This window comes from Physella acuta, unplaced genomic scaffold (genome assembly GCF_028476545.2).
Source record: "Physella acuta isolate Inbredline_101_S28 unplaced genomic scaffold, ASM2847654v3 ptg000164l, whole genome shotgun sequence".
NCBI classification, from domain to species: Eukaryota; Metazoa; Mollusca; class Gastropoda; family Physidae; genus Physella; species Physella acuta.
Window position 1 is genome coordinate 539,686 of NW_026731683.1, and position 22,029 is coordinate 561,714.

Here is a 22,029-nt window from a genome sequence, read left to right on the forward strand (position 1 = left end):
TTAGAAATATTTTTATCTGGTAGAAATGTATTCAAAAAATAAATGTTTTCCTTGAATTTGAGTAACTAGTGTAGTATTTCAAAAATTAACAGTAGGGAAAAAGTTTTTACATGAAATTTTGATCAATTCTAGAAGCTTGATTGTTAGCTAAAGATAATGTAGGATTGTTAGTAGTTACTAACTGCTCATATATGACATGGGTATTTCTTTACAAATACGAATTAAATCTCTTTGGAAGAAACTGCTTTTAGACTTAAAAATAAGGCTATTTGAGGTATGCCCTGACCTACTTTTTAAATTACAAGGGGAAGCTACTGGCATTGCCTCCTGGGTATCCAGTAAGGAAGAATCTAGCTCCAGAGCTCAGAAAATTGAGTTAACAGGTAAACTTGTTCAAATTTTTTTTTTTGGAAGCCTGAAGATCATTTACAGGGTTAAACTAGAGGAATTTGTTGGGAGTTGTTCTTTTATAGTAAGTGCTAGTTCTGTCCAAGGATTAGTTTTAAACCTGAAGTAAGTAGATATAAAATAGAAATGTTATCAAATGCCTTTCCACATTGGCAATGTGCAACAAAATTGGCCAACACAGGCTGACCATGTGTAACCAGTTGGCCACTGCAGACTGTCTATAGATAACCAACTGTCCAATACTTGATGACAATGAACACACGTCAGCACATGCCAACTTGCCAGATGTCTCTCCCCACTGTCATTAAGGCCAGTGTCTACCATTCTAATTACATTAATTAGCATTCTTTACCAATTAATCGTCAGATAGACTAAATAAATTCGCGATCCACTATGCAGCATGTTTTTAGTGTTCTGTTATTTCTAAATTGAATATTTATGGGTGGTTCTCCGAGGAGACATGGCCAGGTCCACCCCCCCCCCCCCCCCCCCATAAAATCGTCATCACCCCCTCCCTTCGCCCCCTGCTACACACTGTCAGCCCACACAAGCTACGAACAGATAAGTCAACAAGTTGCTCCGTCCCTACAAGACAAAATGGCGGCGAGAGCTGGCGATATCGTTTCTAGGCCACACAGATAGCATTTACAGACAGGTCAGATCGTTAGCTTAGCCTTCTCCACCCCTCGTTTGTTGTTTATTGTTCTCGCGATATCTCAGAGGTCAAAGGTCTAATCCTTTCCGCTAACCTGTGTGTTGTCTTCTACAGGTAGGTTTCAGGTAATTATTACCTCCCCTGAATGGACTTATCATAAAGCAATTATTACCTCCCTTGAACTTGCTTTTATTAACTGCCCTGAGAGAACAGGCGTAGCTTAAAATTTTTACTTTATCTTTTAGACAAAAAAAAATACAAAAAAAAAAACGCGTATGGAGGTGTTAGCTATGACAAGCACAGCAGTGGGGTAAGCAGAAGTCTACGTTTAACTCAGTATTCATTGAATAGTGGCGTTCCTCACCCCCTCCCCCCCACCCCCTCCCTTATACTTCTACACAAAATGGACCCGGATTGTGTTGGTAATGAGCTAGATCTTGACACAATCTGCAACAGCTGGGTTCTTGCCGTATTATATCTAGTCTCTCTTGGGTTGGTTTCCTCCCGTCCTACTCCCCTCCTCCCCACCCACTTATACACATGGCCCGCTATCTCTTGTCTTGTTGGTAGTATCTTTTTCCCAACTTCAACCTAAACTAAGCCAGATACAACAACTTGTTGTTCTAGAGGCTTCACCCCCTCCCCCCGCACACCCACACATACCCTACTTCAACCCAAACTAAGCCTGCTACATTGTTGTTCTAAAGGCTTCCCCCCTCGCCCCTCCCTCCCCCACACACATGCTGCTAAAACTAAGTTGAAGTTAGGCTACTCCATCTGGTCTAAGTCGGCCTCTAGTTCTCGTACATCCGCACGTGATTTCCAACGTTTGTGTTTATGGCCAGGTTTCTCGGGGATGGCGAGCATTTTTAGGTCAACTTTGTCGGCAGACGACATTCCCGCGCTGGTCTACAGGCTGTACCGTCTAAAGGTCAGGGTCATCAAAGAACTGAGCAGCTATGACGATCAGAATTTTCTGGTCGAGGAGGTCGATGAAGGGGAGGATTGTTCGGGAGGGAAATGTCCGGATCGTGTCCAGTTTGTGGTCAAAGTACTGAACTCACTCGATTCACGGAAGCCAAGCGTGATAGGTAACTATTTTGTATGCTTGGTGGTAACATACAGGTTATATAACTATTTGTATTAGTTTTAAATACTAGATTTGACCAAAAATTATTATGGAATGAAGGATATGGATTAATTAAGTGCAGAGTTTCTTCCAGGCACCCCCCCCCCCCCGAACGAAATGAAATTTATAGAATTTATATAGAAAATATATACTTTTAACAGTGTCCGCCCCCCCGAAGAAAGTCTACCGCCCCCCCCCCCCCCCCGAAAATTTCAAGTGCCCCCCCCCCCCCCCGGAGAAAAAAGTCTGGAAGAAACACTGATTAAGTGGAACATTTTTGGAGAATTTCTGCAGGTGTGTATCTTGCAAATCTTCTTAGCGGTCAATAAACTTAAAAATGTGTAAATTGATTATCGAATGAGAACCGTTATTTCAAAAAATTAATAACATTTTGTCCTTTTTTTTAACTCTCATTAAAAAAGCCAGTGGTTAAGGAGAAGATAACCCGTATAATTCAATTGACTCAGAATAAAAAATAAATTACTTCCCCTTTGTCAATATTCAGATTCAATATCTATGTAAAACGTAGTTTAAAATCTTGCTAAACGTTTAATTGTTATATAGATCCAGGGGCGTAGCGAGGGGGGGGGGGGGCGGGGGGTGCGGACCGCACCGGGTGACACCATTTAGGGGGGGGGTGACACCAAGGCAAAAAATAGCAAAATATATAGAGAAAAACTTGAGGGGGGGGGTGCAAATCCAAAGTTTGAGGGGGGTGGGTGCAAATCGAAAGTTTGACGGGGGGGGGGGGGTGCAAATAAAAAAATTGAAAGTTTGTCTCCGGGAAGGGTCACTACGCCTCTGGGGGGGGTGACACCATTAAGTGCCGCACCGGGTGACACCCGACCTCGCTACGCCACTGTATAGATCTATCTAGCTAGCTGAATGAGTTAAAATATGATAACTCACTGAAACTACAGACGTGTATAATTGTACCTTTTTAATACTTCGTAAATGATAATTATATTAAAAACATCGTTTTATTACTGAATACTTCTACTTTTACCGAGAGTTTAAACATGTCCATTTTGTCCACGTCTGCATGTGACAGAGCAGCAGACCCGACTGATTGAGTACGTGAGACAGGCTGGCTACCCCACCCCCGGGCCTTTGATGAATGGTGGCGGCCAGTACCAGCAGCTGGTTGATCTGTCCACAACAAGGAGCAAACGTAGGTCTAAAGTAATCTTGTACTTCAGTGTGAATTAAAGTAGGTCAACAGTAATCTTGTACTTCAGTGTGAATTAAAGTAGGTCAACAGTAATCTTGTACTTCAGTGTGAATTAAAGTAGGTCAACAGTAATCTTGTACTTCAGTGTGAATTAAAGTAGGTCAACAGTAATCTTGTACTTCAGTGTGAATTAAAGTAGGTCAACAGTAATCTTGTACTTCAGTGTGAATTAAAGTAGGTCAACAGTAATCTTGTACTTCAGTGTGAATTAAAGTAGGTCAACAGTAATCTTGTACTTCAGTGTGAATTAAAGTAGGTCAACAGTAATCTTGTACTTCAGTGTGAATTAAAGTAGGTCAACAGTAATCTTGTACTTCAGTGTGAATTAAAGTAGGTCAACAGTAATCTTGTACTTCAGTGTGAATTAAAGTAGGTCAACAGTAATCTTGTACTTCAGTGTGAATTAAAGTAGGTCAACAGTAATCTTGTACTTCAGTGTGAATTAAAGTAGGTCAACAGTAATCTTGTACTTCAGTGTGAATTAAAGTAGGTCAACAGTAATCTTGTACTTCAGTGTGAATTAAAGTAGGTCAACAGTAATCTTGTACTTCAGTGTGAATTAAAGTAGGTCAACAGTAATCTTGTACTTCAGTGTGAATTAAAGTAGGTCAACAGTAATCTTGTACTTCAGTGTGAATTAAAGTAGGTCAACAGTAATCTTGTACTTCAGTGTGATTAAAAGTAAGTCAACAGTAATCTTGTACTTCAGTGTGAATTAAAGTAGGCCAACAGTAATCTTGTACTTCAGTGTGAATTAAAGTAGGTCAACAGTAATCGTGTATTTCAGTGTGAATTAAAGTAGGTCAACAGTAACCTTGTACTTCAGTGTGAATTAAAGTAGGTCAACAGTAACCTTGTACTTCAGTGTGAATTAAAGGAGAAGTAGGTCAACAATAATCTTGTACTTCAGTGTGAATTAAAGTAGGTCAACAGTAACCTTGTACTTCAGTGTGAATTAAAGGAGAAGTAGGTCAACAATAATCTTGTACTTCAGTGTGAATTAAAGGAGAAGTAGGTCAACAATAATCTTGTACTTCAGTGTGAATTAATGATTTTTCATAAAGGATTTAGTATATAGTCAACAGAAGATTTATTTTAAATATATTCACCCTTTTTTTAAAATAAATGTCGAAATTTTAATCGCTTAAAAGCTTATTCCAATAAACAGATAATTTATTTATGGTTCGACTATATTAATATTTTAATTAACTGCCTATTCATTTGTGGTTATATTATTTAAATATATCAACAGATGAGCCGTTCATTGCCCAAGTATTTAAATATTATAATCCTAGAGGAGTCTTTTATTGTCCAACTATTTAAACATTACCATCAACAGATGAGTACTCTATTGTCCGACTATTTTAATATTACCATCAACAGATGAGTACTCCATTGTCCGATTATGTAAACATTACAATCAACAGATAAGTACTCTATTGTCCGACTATTTAAATATTACTACCAACAGATGAGGCCTTCATTGTCCAACTATTTTAATATTACCATCAACAGATGAGACCTTCATTGTCCGACTATTTGAGTACATCCCTGGTGTTACTCTAGCCCAAGTGAGACTCACCCTAAAGTTGTGTTACCAGCTCGGGGTCTATGCTGGTTGGATGGACCAGGTCCTGGCGGTATGTAAAGTCAAACTTTTTAAATGATCCTCTCTTGTACAAAGTTGCTTCTTGCTTTACACATGGGGGTCACAGAGACCAGTCTAAGGTGTACAAACTATGAATTGTTTTCTTGTATTGAGAAAGTCTTCTTTATCTTGTCAATTAAACCATACGCACTGGGTATGTGGGTGGGGGGGGGGGAGAGGGCGTGTTACAGTATATTAACTATAGCGTAGTATAGCTTATTTCAAGTGGTGAGGGTGACAAAGTTACCTCACTATGTGTCATTCGACCTACTGATGCATTGCCGAGCAAGTTTCTTGTAGACCTACCATTCTCCCATAGACCTACCATTCTCCCATATACCTACCATTCTCCGATAGATCTACCATTCTCCCATCATGTAGACCTACCATTCTCCCATCTTGTAGACCAACCATTCTCCCATAGACCTACCATTCTCCCATAGACCTACCATTCTCCCATAGACCTACCACTCTCCCATCATGTAGACCTACCATTCTCCCATCATGTAGACCTACCATTCTCCCATAGACCTACCATTCTCCCATAGACCTACCATTTTCCCATAGACCTACCATTCTCCCATAGACCTACCATTCTCCCATAGACCTACCATTCTCCCATCATGTAGACCTACCATTCTCCCGTCTTGTAGACCAACCATTCTCCCATAGACCTACCATTCTCCCATAGACCTACCATTCTCCCATCTTGTAGACCTACCATTCTCCCATAGACCTACCATTCTCCCATAGATCTACCATTCTCCCATCTTGTAGACCTACCATTCTCCCATAGACCTACCATTCTCCCATAGACCTACCATTCTCCCATAGACCTACCATTCTCCCATAGACCTACCATTCTCCCATCTTTTAGACCTATCATTCTCCCATCATGTAGACCTACCATTCTCCCATAGACCTACCATTCTCCCATAGACCTACCATTCTCCCATAGACCTACCACCCTCCCATCATGTAGACCTACCATTCTCCCATCTTGTAGACCTACCATTCTCTCATCTTGTAGACCAACCATTCTCCCATAGACCTACCATTCTCCCATAGACCTACCATTCTCCCATCATGTAGACCTACCATTCTCCCATCATGTAGACCTACCATTCTCCCATAGACCTACCATTCTCCCATCATGTAGACCTACCATTCTCCCATAGACCTACCATTCTCCCATAGACCTACCATTCTCCCATAGACCTACCATTCTCCCATCTTGTAGACCTACCATTCTCCCATCATGTAGACCTACCATTCTCCCATAGACCTACCATTCTCCCATAGACCTACCATTCTCCCATCTTGTAGACCTACCATTCTCCCATAGACCTACCATTCTCCCATAGACCTACCATTCTCCCATCTTTTAGACCTATCATTCTCCCATCATGTAGACCTACCATTCTCCCATAGACCTACCATTCTCCCATAGACCTACCATTCTCCCATCTTGTAGACCTATCATTCTCCCATCATGTAGACCTACCATTCTCCCATAGACCTACCATTCTCCCATAGACCTACCATTCTCCCATAGACCTACCATTCTCCCATAGACCTACCATTCTCCCATCTCGTAGACCTACCATTCTCCCATCTCGTAGACCTACCAATTAAACCATACGCACTGGGTATGTGGGTGAGGGGGGGGGGAGGGCGTGTTACAGTATATTGACTATAGCGTAGTATAGCTTATTTCAAGTGGTGAGGGTGACAAAGTTTCCTCACTATGTGTCATTCGACCTACTGATGCATTGCCGAGCAAGTTTCTTGTAGACCTACCATTCTCCCATAGACCTACCATTCTCCCATAGACCTACCATTCTCCCATAGATCTACCATTCTCCCATCATGTAGACCTACCATTCTCCCATCTTGTAGACCAACCATTCTCCCATAGACCTAACATTCTCCCATAGACCTACCATTCTCCCATAGACCTACCATTCTCCCATAGACCTACCATTATCCCATCATGTAGACCTGCCATTCTCCCATCTTGTAGACCTACCATTCTCTCATCTTGTAGACCAACCATTCTCCCATAGACCTACCATTCTCCCATAGACCTACCATTCTCCCATCTTTTAGACCTATCATTCTCCCATCATGTAGACCTACCATTCTCCCATAGACCTACCATTCTCCCATAGACCTACCATTCTCCCATCTTGTAGACCTATCATTCTCCCATCATGTAGACCTACCATTCTCCCATAGACCTACCATTCTCCCATAGACCTACCATTCTCCCATAGACCTACCATTCTCCCATAGACCTACCATTCTCCCATCTCGTAGACCTACCATTCTCCCATCTCGTAGACCTACCAATTAAACCATACGCACTGGGTATGTGGGTGAGGGGGGGGGGGAGGGCGTGTTACAGTATATTGACTATAGCGTAGTATAGCTTATTTCAAGTGGTGAGGGTGACAAAGTTACCTCACTATGTGTCATTCGACCTACTGATGCATTGCCGAGCAAGTTTCTTGTAGACCTACCATTCTCCCATAGACCTACCATTCTCCCATAGACCTACCATTCTCCCATAGATCTACCATTCTCCCATCATGTAGACCTACCATTCTCCCATCTTGTAGACCAACCATTCTCCCATAGACCTACCATTCTCCCATAGACCTACCATTCTCCCATAGACCTACCATTCTCCCATAGACTTACCATTATCCCATCATGTAGACCTACCATTCTCCCATCTTGTAGACCTACCATTCTCTCATCTTGTAGACCAACCATTCTCCCATAGACCTACCATTCTCCCATAGACCTACCATTATCCCATCATGTAGACCTGCCATTCTCCCATCTTGTAGACCTACCATTCTCTCATCTTGTAGACCAACCATTCTCCCATAGACCTACCATTCTCCCATAGACCTACCATTCTCCCATCTTTTAGACCTATCATTCTCCCATCATGTAGACCTACCATTCTCCCATAGACCTACCATTCTCCCATAGACCTACCATTCTCCCATCTTGTAGACCTATCATTCTCCCATCATGTAGACCTACCATTCTCCCATAGACCTACCATTCTCCCATAGACCTACCATTCTCCCATAGACCTACCATTCTCCCATAGACCTACCATTCTCCCATCTCGTAGACCTACCATTCTCCCATCTCGTAGACCTACCAATTAAACCATACGCACTGGGTATGTGGGTGAGGGGGGGGGGAGGGCGTGTTACAGTATATTGACTATAGCGTAGTATAGCTTATTTCAAGTGGTGAGGGTGACAAAGTTACCTCACTATGTGTCATTCGACCTACTGATGCATTGCCGAGCAAGTTTCTTGTAGACCTACCATTCTCCCATAGACCTACCATTCTCCCATAGACCTACCATTCTCCCATAGATCTACCATTCTCCCATCATGTAGACCTACCATTCTCCCATCTTGTAGACCAACCATTCTCCCATAGACCTACCATTCTCCCATCTTGTAGACCTATCATTCTCCCATCATGTAGACCTACCATTCTCCCATAGACCTACCATTCTCCCATAGACCTACCATTCTCCCATAGACCTACCATTCTCCCATAGACCTACCATTCTCCCATCATGTAGACCTACCATTCTTCCGTCTTGTAGACCTACCATTTTCCCATAGACCTACCATTCTCCCAAAGACCTACCATTCTCCCATAGACCTACCATTCTCCCATCATGTAGACCTACCATTCTCCCGTCTTGTAGACCAACCATTCTCCCATCTTGTAGACCTACCATTCTCCCATAGACCTACCATTCTCCCATAGACCTACCATTCTCCCATAGACCTACCATTCTCCCATCATGTAGACCTACCATTCTCCCATCTTGTAGACCTACCATTCTCCCATAGACCTACCATTCTCCCATAGACCTACCATTCTCCCATAGACCTACCATTCTCCCATCTTGTAGACCTACCATTCTCCCATCTTGTAGACCTACCATTCTCCCATAGACCTACCATTCTCCCATAGATCTACCATTCTCCCATCTTGTAGACCTACCATTCTACCATAGACCTACCATTCTCCCATAGACCTACCATTCTCCCATCATGTAGACCTACCATTCTCCCATAGACCTACCATTCTCCCATAGACCTACCATTCTCCCGTCTTGTAGACCTACCATTCTCCCATCATGTAGACCTACCATTCTCCCATCTTGTAGACCAACCATTCTCCCATAGACCTACCATTCTCCCATAGACCTACCATTCTCCCATAGACCTACCATTCTCCCATAGACCTACCATTCTACCATCTTTTAGACCTATCATTCTCCCATCATGTAGACCTACCATTCTCCCATAGACCTACCATTCTCCCATAGACCTACCATTCTCCCATCTTGTAGACCTATCATTCTCCCATCATGTAGACCTACCATTCTCCCATAGACCTACCATTCTCCCATAGACCTACCATTCTCCCATAGACCTACCATTCTCCCATAGACCTACCATTCTCCCATCTCGTAGACCTACCATTCTCCCATCTCGTAGACCTACCAATTAAACCATACGCACTGGGTATGTGGGTGAGGGGGGGGGGGAGGGCGTGTTACAGTATATTGACTATAGCGTAGTATAGCATATTTCAAGTGGTGAGGGTGACAAAGTTACCTCACTATGTGTCATTCGACCTACTGATGCATTGCCGAGCAAGTTTCTTGTAGACCTACCATTCTCCCACAGACCTACCATTCTCCCATAGACCTACCATTCTCCCATAGATCTACCATTCTCCCATCATGTAGACCTACCATTCTCCCATCTTGTAGACCAACCATTCTCCCATAGACCTACCATTCTCCCATAGACCTACCATTCTCCCATAGACCTACCATTCTCCCATAGACCTACCATTATCCCATCATGTAGACCTGCCATTCTCCCATCTTGTAGACCTACCATTCTCTCATCTTGTAGACCAACCATTCTCCCATAGACCTACCATTCTCCCATAGACCTACCATTCTCCCATCTTTTAGACCTATCATTCTCCCATCATGTAGACCTACCATTCTCCCATAGACCTACCATTCTCCCATAGACCTACCATTCTCCCATCTTGTAGACCTATCATTCTCCCATCATGTAGACCTACCATTCTCCCATAGACCTACCATTCTCCCATAGACCTACCATTCTCCCATAGACCTACCATTCTCCCATAGACCTACCATTCTCCCATCTCGTAGACCTACCATTCTCCCATCTCGTAGACCTACCAATTAAACCATATGCACTGGGTATGTGGGTGAGGGGGGGGGGAGGGCGTGTTACAGTATATTGACTATAGCGTAGTATAGCTTATTTCAAGTGGTGAGGGTGACAAAGTTACCTCACTATGTGTCATTCGACCTACTGATGCATTGCCGAGCAAGTTTCTTGTAGACCTACCATTCTCCCATAGACCTACCATTCTCCCATAGACCTACCATTCTCCCATAGATCTACCATTCTCCCATCATGTAGACCTACCATTCTCCCATCTTGTAGACCAACCATTCTCCCATAGACCTACCATTCTCCCATAGACCTACCATTCTCCCATAGACCTACCATTCTCCCATAGACCTACCATTATCCCATCATGTAGACCTACCATTCTCCCATCTTGTAGACCTACCATTCTCTCATCTTGTAGACCAACCATTCTCCCATAGACCTACCATTCTCCCATAGACCTACCATTCTCCCATCATGTAGACCTACCATTCTCCCGTCTTGTAGACCTACCATTTTCCCATAGACCTACCATTCTCCCATAGACCTACCATTCTCCCATAGACCTACCATTCTCCCATCATGTAGACCTACCATTCTCCCGTCTTGTAGACCAACCATTCTCCCATCTTGTAGACCTACCATTCTCCCATAGACCTACCATTCTCCCATAGACCTACCATTCTCCCATAGACCTACCATTCTCCCATCTTGTAGACCTACCATTCTCCCATCTTGTAGACCTACCATTCTCCCATAGACCTACCATTCTCCCATAGACCTACCATTCTCCCATAGACCTACCATTCTCCCATCTTGTAGACCTACCATTCTCCCATCTTGTAGACCTACCATTCTCCCATAGACATACCATTCTCCCATAGATCTACCATTCTCCCATCTTGTAGACCTACCATTCTACCATAGACCTACCATTCTCCCATAGACCTACCATTCTCCCATCATGTAGACCTACCATTCTCCCATAGACCTACCATTCTCCCATAGACCTACCATTCTCCCGTCTTGTAGACCTACCATTCTCCCATCATGTAGACCTACCATTCTCCCATCTTGTAGACCAACCATTCTCCCATAGACCTACCATTCTCCCATAGACCTACCATTCTCCCATAGACCTACCATTCTCCCATAGACCTACCATTCTCCCATAGACCTACCATTCTCCCATCATGTAGACCTACCATTCTCCCATAGACCTACCATTCTCCCATCATGTAGACCTACCATTCTCCCATCTTGTAGACCAACCATTCTCCCATCTTGTAGACCAACCATTCTCCCATAGACCTACCATTCTCCCATAGACCTACCATTCTCCCATAGACCTACCATTCTCCCATAGACCTACCATTCTCCCATCATGTAGACCTACCATTCTCCCATCTTGTAGACCAACCATTCTCCCATCTTGTAGACCAACCATTCTCCCATAGACCTACCATTCTCCCATCATGTAGACCTACCATTCTCCCATAGACCTACCATTCTCCCATCATGTAGACCTACCATTCTCCCATAGACCTACCATTCTCCCATAGACCTACCATTCTCCCATAGACCTACCATTCTCCCATAGACCTACCATTCTCCCATCTTGTAGACCTACCATTCTCCCATCTCGTAGACCTACCATTCTCCCATAGACCTACCATTCTCCCATCTTGTAGACCTACCATTCTCTCATCTTGTAGACCAACCATTCTTCCATAGACCTACCATTCTCCCATAGACCTACCATTCTCCCATCATGTAGACCTACCATTCTCCCATAGACCTACCATTCTCCCATCATGTAGACCTACCATTCTCCCATAGACCTACCATTCTCCCATAGACCTACCATTCTCCCATAGACCTACCATTCTCCCATCATGTAGACCTACCATTCTCCCATAGACCTACCATTCTCCCATAGACCTACCATTCTCCCATCTTGTAGACCTACCATTCTCCCATAGACCTACCATTCTCCCATAGACCTACCATTCTCCCATAGACCTACCATTCTCCCATCTTTTAGACCTATCATTCTCCCATCATGTAGACCTACCATTCTCCCATAGACCTACCATTCTCCCATAGACCTACCATTCTCCCATAGACCTACCATTCTCCCATAGACCTACCATTCTCCCATAGACCTACCATTCTCCCATCTCGTAGACCTACCATTCTCCCATCTCGTAGACCTACCATTCTCCCATCATGTAGACCTACCATTCTTCCATCATGTAGACCTACCATTCTCCCATAGACCTACCATTCTCCCATAGACCTACCACCCTCCCATCTAATAGACCTACCATTCTCCCATCTAATAGACCTATCCCAATGTGGATGATGAGAGCCTGAAGCTGATGGTTAGAAAATGGAACATGTCTGAGATCCCGGCTCTGAGGCAACAGATCCAGGCCGTGCCATACCCAGATCAGGTCGAGCTGACCTCTCTTATCATTGACCAGTTTGAGGGGCGGATTTTATCTTGTCAAGACAAGTTCTCTAAAGGTCAGAGGTTAACTTATTATCTAGAGTAATTTAGTTCTAGAATTACATAACCTCGTTACGTTAATTAGAATACCTCAGACAGCACTCAGTAATGCACCACACAGTTCGATTTGTAAAATTTCATATAAGTTTTTATTCTCTGTTATTAATTGTAATATTACAAAGGACTACCCCCAATGTAATTAACTATTAATCGTCAAGATGGTATGCGCCATTAGGCGTGTTGACTACCACTTCAGCCTGATTTTCTATTCTCATGTAGTTTAATTCTCTTATTTAAATAGCAATTAAAAATTATAGATTGTAGAAAGATGACACTAAAATAAATCGAATATTAAATAGCGAATGCCAATACAATAAGGCAGAAATCTGAATGTTAACTAATGAGATATGTTTCAGGACTGATACACGGAGATTTCAACGACTTCAACATTGTTGTAGATGGAACAGATTTACTGCTCTGTTCAGAAAACGCGATTACCTCCCCTGTTAGACCTAACACACAAGACACAACCAATATCATTGGAGTCATTGACTTCGGTGACGCCACTTTCTCTCTTTACATATTCGAAGTGGCCATAGCGATGACGTATGTGATGATCAACCAGCACGGCATTCCTCCACTGCAGGCCGCAGGTCAGGTGCTGGCAGGGTACCTGAGCAGGATGACCTTGACACAGGTGGAGCTTGACCACCTGAAGCTGTGCATCTGTTCCAGGTTTGTCCAGTCGCTGGTTATGGGCTACTTCTCCTTCTCACAAGACCCTGGGAACGACTACATTCTCACCCACGCTAAGAGAGTCTGGCCAATGTTAAAGTCTTTATGGGAAACTCCGGACTCTGATTTTCTTGCGCAGATCAAAAATAGTCATGAACATTTAAAATTTTGAATCTGGTTTCCTCATTTCAAATAAAATTTAACTTTGTTTTATACTTTTTTGTGTGTTCAAATTGAATTTTTAATGTGGGACGGCGTGGTCGATGGTAGAGCGCTTGACTGCTAGCGCGTAGGGATTGAGTTCGGATCTCGGTTCGGAATTGTGACTGTAGGACGCCCCTTAGTCCACTTAGCTCTGATGGGAACCAAACTTCCGTTAAGGACCACAACATTCATTCATATGCTAAGGCCAAAAAAAATGAACTCCATCGCTATGTCTATAGAGAAATCTTTTAAGTAAAAATTTATGTCATTTTTAAGACCTGGAGACTATCTTGCATCGCAATAAAAACACCATAGGCAATGTACGACATACGAGCTGACAAGCGACGCAGCATACGTCGCCACCTAATTGTTTTATTTTCTACTTATCAATAATTCATAATTTGTGAATTCGACACTACCCCACCCCTCTGCCATATATATATATATATATATATATATATATATATATATATATATATATATATATATATATATATATAACTGACAGCTGTGACAACGTTAACACAGGTCACTAAATGGAACTTCTCTAGTCATGAACTTTGTTCATCAGTAAGGTTTAATAAGTCAGTGTAACAATTAAGTCGAATAAATGTAGGGCCAATTAATGAAGTTTCATTAGTTTATCATTAAAGGTTTAATAAGTATAAAGATGATGTTTTATTGACGTAACCTTTAAATTCTAATCGGAAAACATTGAAGTTGATTAGTATCTTAATGACGTTTAATCAGTGTACACACAAAGTTTAATAAAATCAACATTATGTGTTACATAACATTTTACTTTGGTACCAGAGAATTTCGTACCCAGAGAACATCGGCTGTGTGGATTCATACATTTGAAGCTGTTACACATAGTTGATATCCTTTTAATTCTGCATGGACTTAATTAAACATCTATAGCGGCCCAGAAAAACGAGACCATATCCTCTGCCTTCTTTTTACAAACATAAAACTTACCCAACCATCTTATTTTTACCAAAATCTACACACCCAAATGTTTATTTATCAAAATCAATTTATATAGCTAAACTTAGCCAACCATCTTTATTTACCAAAATCAACAATCTCATCATCATCTTTCACTAAACTCAACACCATCTCTGTTTACACAAAGTAGAAGCAAATCCCGCCATCATTTTCCAAGATAAACAAAAAATATAATTTTTAAATTAATATCAACAAATCCAACTAAACATCAACATAACCATACGACCATCAATCAACACCAACACGCTGCAGTCGGTATCTAAAATTAGCTTTTACACATTTTCTATTAAATAAAGGGAATGAGAAGAGCTACCTCCCCTTGTTTCGTGTATACATCGATTCAGACTGTGACGATACATTAACATAGATAATAAACTGGGTTATAATTACAGGACACAAGTTTATCACTAGCCATCAAGTAACGAGTTTAAAACACCCGTGTGTTTGTGTATTAAAGTGCGGTAGGTTTTTGTACACAGTATTCATTTTCTGAGCTAGCTGGTCTGTACACAGTGTTGTTTATGACCCAGCTGGTCAGTACACAGTGTTGTTTCTGTCCCATCGGGTGTGTACACAGTGTTGTTTCTGTCCCATCGGGTGTGTACACAGTGTTGTTTATGTCCCAGCTGGTCTGTACACAGTGTTGATTCTACCCAGCTGGTCTGTACACAGTGTTTCTGTCCCATCTGGTCTGTACACAGTGTTGTTTCTGTCCCATCTGGTCTGTACACAGTGTTGTTTCTGTCCCATCTGGTCTGTACACAGTGTTGTTTCTGTCCCATCTGGTCTGTACACAGTGTTGTTTCTGTCCCATCTGGTCTGTACACAGTGTTGTTTCTACCCAGCTGGTCTGTACACAGTGTTGTTTCTGTCCCATCTGGGTAGAAACAACACTGTGTACAGAGAACATCGGTTGTGTGGATAAATACACAGTGTTTATGACCCAGCTGGTCTGTACAGTGATGTTTCTGACCCAACTTGTGTGTACACAGTGTTGTTTCTGAGCTAGCTGATCTGTACACCTTGTTGTTTATGACCTAGCTGGTCCCTACACAGTATTAATTGTATCTGACTTAGCGTGCCGGTAAGCTACAGCAGTGTTGATACAATGACCACAGCCTCGGCTAAACATGTCTGTGTTGTTGGTGCTGGTGTGTCTGGACTTGTAGCCATGAAAGAGTGCCTTAATGAAGGGTTCAAGGTCACATGCTACGAGCTGGACACGGACTTAGGTCAGTTTTATGTGTCTGTTCCTACATACACACATTTTCTCTTTTTAAGAAAATATATCCATATTTAGGACAATATGCTATTAAAAATGCAAAGCTATTTTCTAACATTATTAGCTTATAATTTACCAAAACCATTTATTAGAATGTGTGTATTACTTAAATTTTGTCGTTCTTATTAGTACATGTAGTAATTTAAGCTTTTATTTAGGTGGCATCTGGCGTGAGAAAAGAAACGTTAAACACCCAAACACCCCTCAAATATGGGAGAATCTCATAACCAACACTAGTAAATACATGATGACGTATAGTGACTTCCCTCCCTTAGCTGAAGACACACCGTTCTTTAAAGGTCAGGTAAGTGTTTGATCTAGCTATAAAATTATATATTGAATGCATAATCGAACCTTATGAATTTACCATTGGATTAAATCTTTAATTCATGATCAATTTTTTTGTTACAGCTATTGAACTCAATTTAAACTTTAATAGTTAACTAGTAGTTAAAAGAGACAGATGATACTTATTTAATTAGTATTCTTGAATTAAACTCTATAAAGGCCTACATGTTTTAGAGAAAAGCCTACAATAAATAAGCTTTCAATTTTTTTTTATTTCTAGGATGTGTATGAGTACTACAAGAGATACGCCAAAGCCAATGGAATTCTACCTTGCATTCAGTTTAACACAAGAGTCATCAAAGTAATAATTTAATGTTTGATAATTATGAAATGTTTTTATAAATTATCGTTTTTATACAAACAAAATCCAACCGCTAGAAGTGAACTAGTTGAGGTTGTTTTTGTTGGTAATATTATTTTTAGATCCGCAAGACACGTGACCACGAGAAAACTGGCCAATGGGAGGTTTTTTCATGTCCTGCTAGCTTGTTTAGTTCTGATGACGTCGGTAGTAAAGACAAATCTAAAGACATAGATCTGGACAAGTGCCAGAAACTTGTCGCTGATTTTGTTCTAATATGCAGTGGATTATTTAAGTAAGATATTAGGGACAGTCGGGATTTTAAAAATGCAGTTAATTTGAATATCTTAATGAAGTTACTTGTTTAATGTTCCTTTTCAAACCTGACGGTCTATAGGGCAAGTAAAGAAGAGTTCACTTGTTTCTGCGACTTCGGCGTATGAAGAGGTAGTGTGGTCAGCACTATGCCCAGCCGCCTTTACTTTCCCTAACGTAAGTTAGGTACCCATCAAAGTTGAGTGGACTCAGGGACGGTCTACTGACTTGAACCCGGATTTGAACTCGAGACTTACGGGTCTCTACCCCTAGACCACTCCGTCCCCAACTTGTTTAATACCGCCAACAAAAATTAAAATAGACAAGATGACTTTTTCATAACAAATATTTTATACAATAAGAATATATTGCATAATACGTCTCACTTGTAGGTCTCCAAAATATCCATCAATCCCCGGTCTAGAGACGTTTACAGGAACTGTTCAACATTCTTTCCACTACACAGACAGCTGCCAATACAGGAATAAAACTGTTCTTGTTGTTGGTGAGACGAGTGGTTACATTTCTTATTGGTTAAAAATGTTGGTTAAAAATATTGGTTACAAATGTTACTTTTGTTATTGGGGAGATGACGTCTAGTATGATGAAGTTTTTCATAATAATAAAAGTCATAAAGAACTCAATAACTAAATAATAGCAACATTAACCATAACGTCTGCTTGTTAACCGAAAAAAAATTAATTAGAAGTAATTAGCTTAGAACCACCATCTGTATCAGTTAATTGGATACAAATGGCGAAAGGATTAATGATATTCCATGTCGAATGCAGTAATCAACGAACACTTGTTTCACATGCGCATGGTTTATGTTAATTACGGCTAAATGCAAAGGTTATCATTAGTGTTAAGGCAAAGATCGCTATAAGCTTATCAGTTAATGACGAATAGTATTGTAAACTCATGGCAAAACTTATTGTTAAAACGTTAAACTAAATGTAATCTAATATATATTATTCTTAATTTAATTTCGGATAATAACAAATGTTGTTTAGTCAACGTTACAGGAAAAAAAAACCTGTTATATTTTATCAAAATGCAGGAAACGGCAACTCAGCTGGCGATATTAGCTGTGATATCGGTACACAAGCCAAGCAGGTCAGACAAACTCGCAAAATGTTCCTTTAACTATTTAAGTTTGCTGGTTTTCTGACTGTGTAGCCCCTAGCTATTTATCTGTAATGTGATTCCTAGCCATTTGTCTATAATGTAGGCCCTAGCAGTGGCGTAGCGAGGTCGGGTGTCACCCGGTGCGGCACTTAATGGTGTCACCCCCCAGAGGCGTAGCGACACTTTCCGGGGACAAACTTTCAAATTTTCGATTTGCACCCACCCTCAAGTTTTTCTCTATATATTTTGCTATTTTTTGCCTTGGTGTCACCCCCCTAAATGGTGTCACCCGGTGCGTTCCGCCCCCCCCGCCCCCCCCCCCCCTCGCTACGCCCCTGGGCCCTAGTATTGTCTGTAGCCTATGATCTTCTGTCTATAATACAGCTCCTATTCTTGCTGTCTGTGATGTAGCCCCTGGTGTTTTTCTGTGGTGTTACCCCTGAGTCTATTGGCCTTCTTTTGGTGTAGCCTCAATCTTTTGTCTGTTGTGTAGCCTGTGGTCATATTTCTGTGAACTAACCTCTGGTCATTTGCCTGTGAACTAGCCCCTAGTCTTGTAATTGTGGTGTTCCCCTGATCATTTCTTCAGCTTTAAAGCCCTCTTGCGGACTCTACAGGTACACTTGAGCCTGGGGGATGGGGCCTGGATTGCACCTCGAATTTTCTCCCGTGGTAGACCAGTGGACAATTTTCTGACCAGAAGGGACTTTTTCTGTCCCATCTTTCGTCGTAACTTGAACCAACTCATCGTGCAAGAAGCGAAGGACAGGATAGATCACATGACCAGTGGAATTTGTCCCAACCAACCTCCAAGAAACTCTTATGTGATTCTAGGAGACTTCATCTATGTACGGTCAAACTGTATCAAGTGCATAACGTTATTTAGCAGCTTGCATTTCTAAAAATTTAACAAAACTTTAAATTATAATGGTCTTATTATAGATGAATAGCTAGAAATATTCACATTTCTAAAGAGGACCTATCTATCAATTCAAAAAAATTCAGACTGCCTTGATGTCGGGTCAAATAAAAACGTACGGCCATCTTGCAAGAATCGATGGGTGCGATGCTGTTTTCCGGGACGGGACACGAGTGACGGGCCTTGATGCGATTGTTCTATGCACTGGATTTTCACAAGATTTCTCTTTTCTTGACCAGGAAGGAATTCAAGGTAAATGAAAGAACTGGAAGAGTGTCTGAACTACGCGCTGAAATAGTTGAATTAAAAATAATCATCTGATTCTGAACATATTCAAACTGAATTGAAGTATAAAGAAACCGAATATTGCGTATATATGTTGAACTTTACACGAGAAGGTAAATAATATATACTTTATGTGGCACAAAATAAACACATTTATTAAAAACGAATTGAAAATAGGCAATAATTCTGAATTAAGGGCTGTTTTTTGCATTTTATTATAAATTAGAAATATAAGTGTCTCTTCTGGACAGCATTTACAGCATTTGTGTCTTACATTTTGTCCAACCGTGTCTTAGTTTGTGTCTCACATTTTATACATTTGTCTTTCTTTAGTTTAATCATGCAGGTCATTTTTTGTTTAGTTTGTTTATACATTATATCTCTAATCGAATCTTACCATCGAAGGTTCGTTAAAAGCTGAAGTGATTAAGTTTAGTTTAACTTGTTGTTTTTTTAACATATATTTTCAACGCACTTAACAGGTCTTGATGACTTGCGGTTGTTTAAGATGATATTTCCTGTGGAAGAGTTACACCATACCCTAGGCTTTATAGGGACATTCAGTGGCGCTGGGCCCATTGCTCCAATGTGTGAGTTGCAGGTAGGTTAGGTGGACCTACAGCTCCAATGTGTGTTCCAGGTAGGTTAAGGTGGACCTACATCTCCAATGTGTGAGTTGTAGGTAGGTTAAGGTGGACCTACAGCTCCAATGTGTGAGTTGCAGGTAGGTTAAGGTGGACCTACAGCTCCAATGTGTGAGTTGTAGGTAGGTTAGGTGGACCTACAGCTCCAATGTGTGAGTTGCAGGTAGGTTAAGGTGGACCTACAGCTCCAATGTGTGAGTTGCAGGTAGGTTAAGGTGGACCTACAGCTCCAATGTGTGAGTAGCAGGTAGGTTAAGGTGGACCTAGAGTTCCAATGTTGCAGGTAGGTTAAGGTGGACCTACATCTCCAATGTGTGAGTTGCAGGTAGGTTAAGGTGGACCTAGAGCTCCAATGTATGAGTAGCAGGTAGGTTAAGGTGGACCTACAGCTCCAATGTGTGAGTTGTAGATAGGTTAAGGTGGACCTACAGCTCCAGTGTGTGAGTTGCAGGTAGGATAAGGTGGACCTACAGCTCCAATGTTGATGGTAGGTTATGCTGGAGCTATATCTGGGCCTACATGTCCTATGTATGTGATGCTGGTAGGTGTAGCTAGACGTACTTGATGTTATTGACTTGTTTAGAAATGTATAAAATTGTTACATCCATTTAGTGGAAAAAATAATACTTATATTTTAACAGAGTCGCTACAGTGCTAAAATATTTGCTGGAAAACTTAGATTGCCTTCTGTTGACGTCATGAAAGCCGATGTCCAATATTGGATAAACTCGTGTACTCGTAATCCAAAGATATATTACAGATATGTGAGTACCTGACAGCTGTACTGTCATACAAATTATCTGCACATAAAATACATTTTTAAAAGACGACTAATGAATTACCCACCTTCCACCCCATACACATTATCTGCACATAAAATACATTTTTAAAAGACGACTAATGAATTACCCACCTTCCACCCCATACACATTATCTGCACATAAAATACATTTTTAAAAGACAACTAATGAATTACCCCCCCCCCCCCCCCCACCCACGCACACACTTTTTCCAGTTAAATATATTTTTGGATATCTTCACCCTCTGTTAACGACACACTGAATATTAGACACTTCACATACGTTTAAAAAGAGATTGACTTTTATACGTTGGAACATACGGAATCAAACAACTGTCTGTTATTTTATTAACTATCATTACCTGAAACTATTGAATAACTTTTATTGCAGCTTCCTTTATTAATGTTCCAAGACACAATAGCCAAGCTTCTGGGTGTATTCCCTGGTTTATGGAGACTGCTTATCGTTGACCCAGTTCTGGCCTACAGATGCTGGTATGGTCCTATGTTCTCAGCACAGTATCGTCTGCTTGGACCAGACAGCAACTGGAAGCAAGCACGTGACATCTGTAACACGGCTTACACTGAGGGTTGTCTCTCTTTGCGACACAGTAAACAACCAAGGGAGGGAATCGAGAAATCAAAAGGAAATAGCATGAGATGTATTCTAGTTGCTTGTGGACTGTCAGCATTAGCTTTTGGCATATACTTTAAATGTTTCTTTAAATGAGTATTATATAAAATTATAGAAAATAACAGATTCGATTGTTTTTTGTTTTTTAAACTTGACCTTTCTATGCAGTATATTGTTTTAGATTTGAGCATAACAGCTCTGCTTATATAGTTTATAATACGGTTTTTTGTTATTATGTTAGTAACATTTTGTTCTTCAATTTAATCTCTAATATTTAAAATTATTACCATTTTAATATATTTAAAAGTCTATTCTGTCCAGCAGAAGTAATTCACGAAACTACATTAACAAAATGTGTTTTTAAGTTATTAAACCATTCCAAAATGTATCTGCCAGCTTTCTTAATCTTTCTGGTTTGCTTCTGTTTTTGAATCTATTTAACAGAAACTGCGTTTATTTTCTATTAAAAATAGTTATGGTTTCTGGGAAATATTTTGTGACTAAAACAAATGGTGCTAGTACAGCAGTCTGAACTTATTTACTAAACATTACTCGTTGAGTCACGGAA

At 41.0% G+C, this 22,029-nt stretch overlaps 3 protein-coding genes across 3 annotated transcripts; all 3 read left to right on the forward strand.

Annotated features, from left to right (window-relative positions):
• Positions 1 to 84: 84 nt before the first annotated feature.
• Positions 85 to 13,766, forward strand: LOC131935943 (hydroxylysine kinase-like). Its single transcript, XM_059292699.1, has 6 exons — positions 85 to 383; positions 1,903 to 2,154; positions 3,244 to 3,363; positions 4,939 to 5,063; positions 12,693 to 12,876; positions 13,276 to 13,766. Exons 1-6 carry the CDS (start codon positions 197 to 199, stop codon positions 13,764 to 13,766), a joined length of 1,359 nt encoding a protein of 452 aa, XP_059148682.1. The 5' UTR covers positions 85 to 196.
• Positions 13,767 to 15,927: 2,161 nt separating this feature from the next.
• On the forward strand, positions 15,928 to 17,049 carry LOC131935948 (dimethylaniline monooxygenase [N-oxide-forming] 2-like). The gene is made up of 4 exons (XM_059292705.1): positions 15,928 to 16,038; positions 16,247 to 16,392; positions 16,657 to 16,737; positions 16,860 to 17,049. Exons 1-4 carry the CDS (start codon positions 15,978 to 15,980, stop codon positions 17,034 to 17,036), a joined length of 465 nt encoding a protein of 154 aa, XP_059148688.1. The 5' UTR covers positions 15,928 to 15,977; the 3' UTR covers positions 17,037 to 17,049.
• Positions 17,050 to 18,800: 1,751 nt separating this feature from the next.
• Positions 18,801 to 21,677, forward strand: LOC131935944 (flavin-containing monooxygenase 5-like). The gene is made up of 5 exons (XM_059292700.1): positions 18,801 to 19,028; positions 19,186 to 19,351; positions 19,867 to 19,985; positions 20,670 to 20,792; positions 21,219 to 21,677. Exons 1-5 carry the CDS (start codon positions 18,960 to 18,962, stop codon positions 21,555 to 21,557), a joined length of 816 nt encoding a protein of 271 aa, XP_059148683.1. The 5' UTR covers positions 18,801 to 18,959; the 3' UTR covers positions 21,558 to 21,677.
• Positions 21,678 to 22,029: the final 352 nt, after the last annotated feature.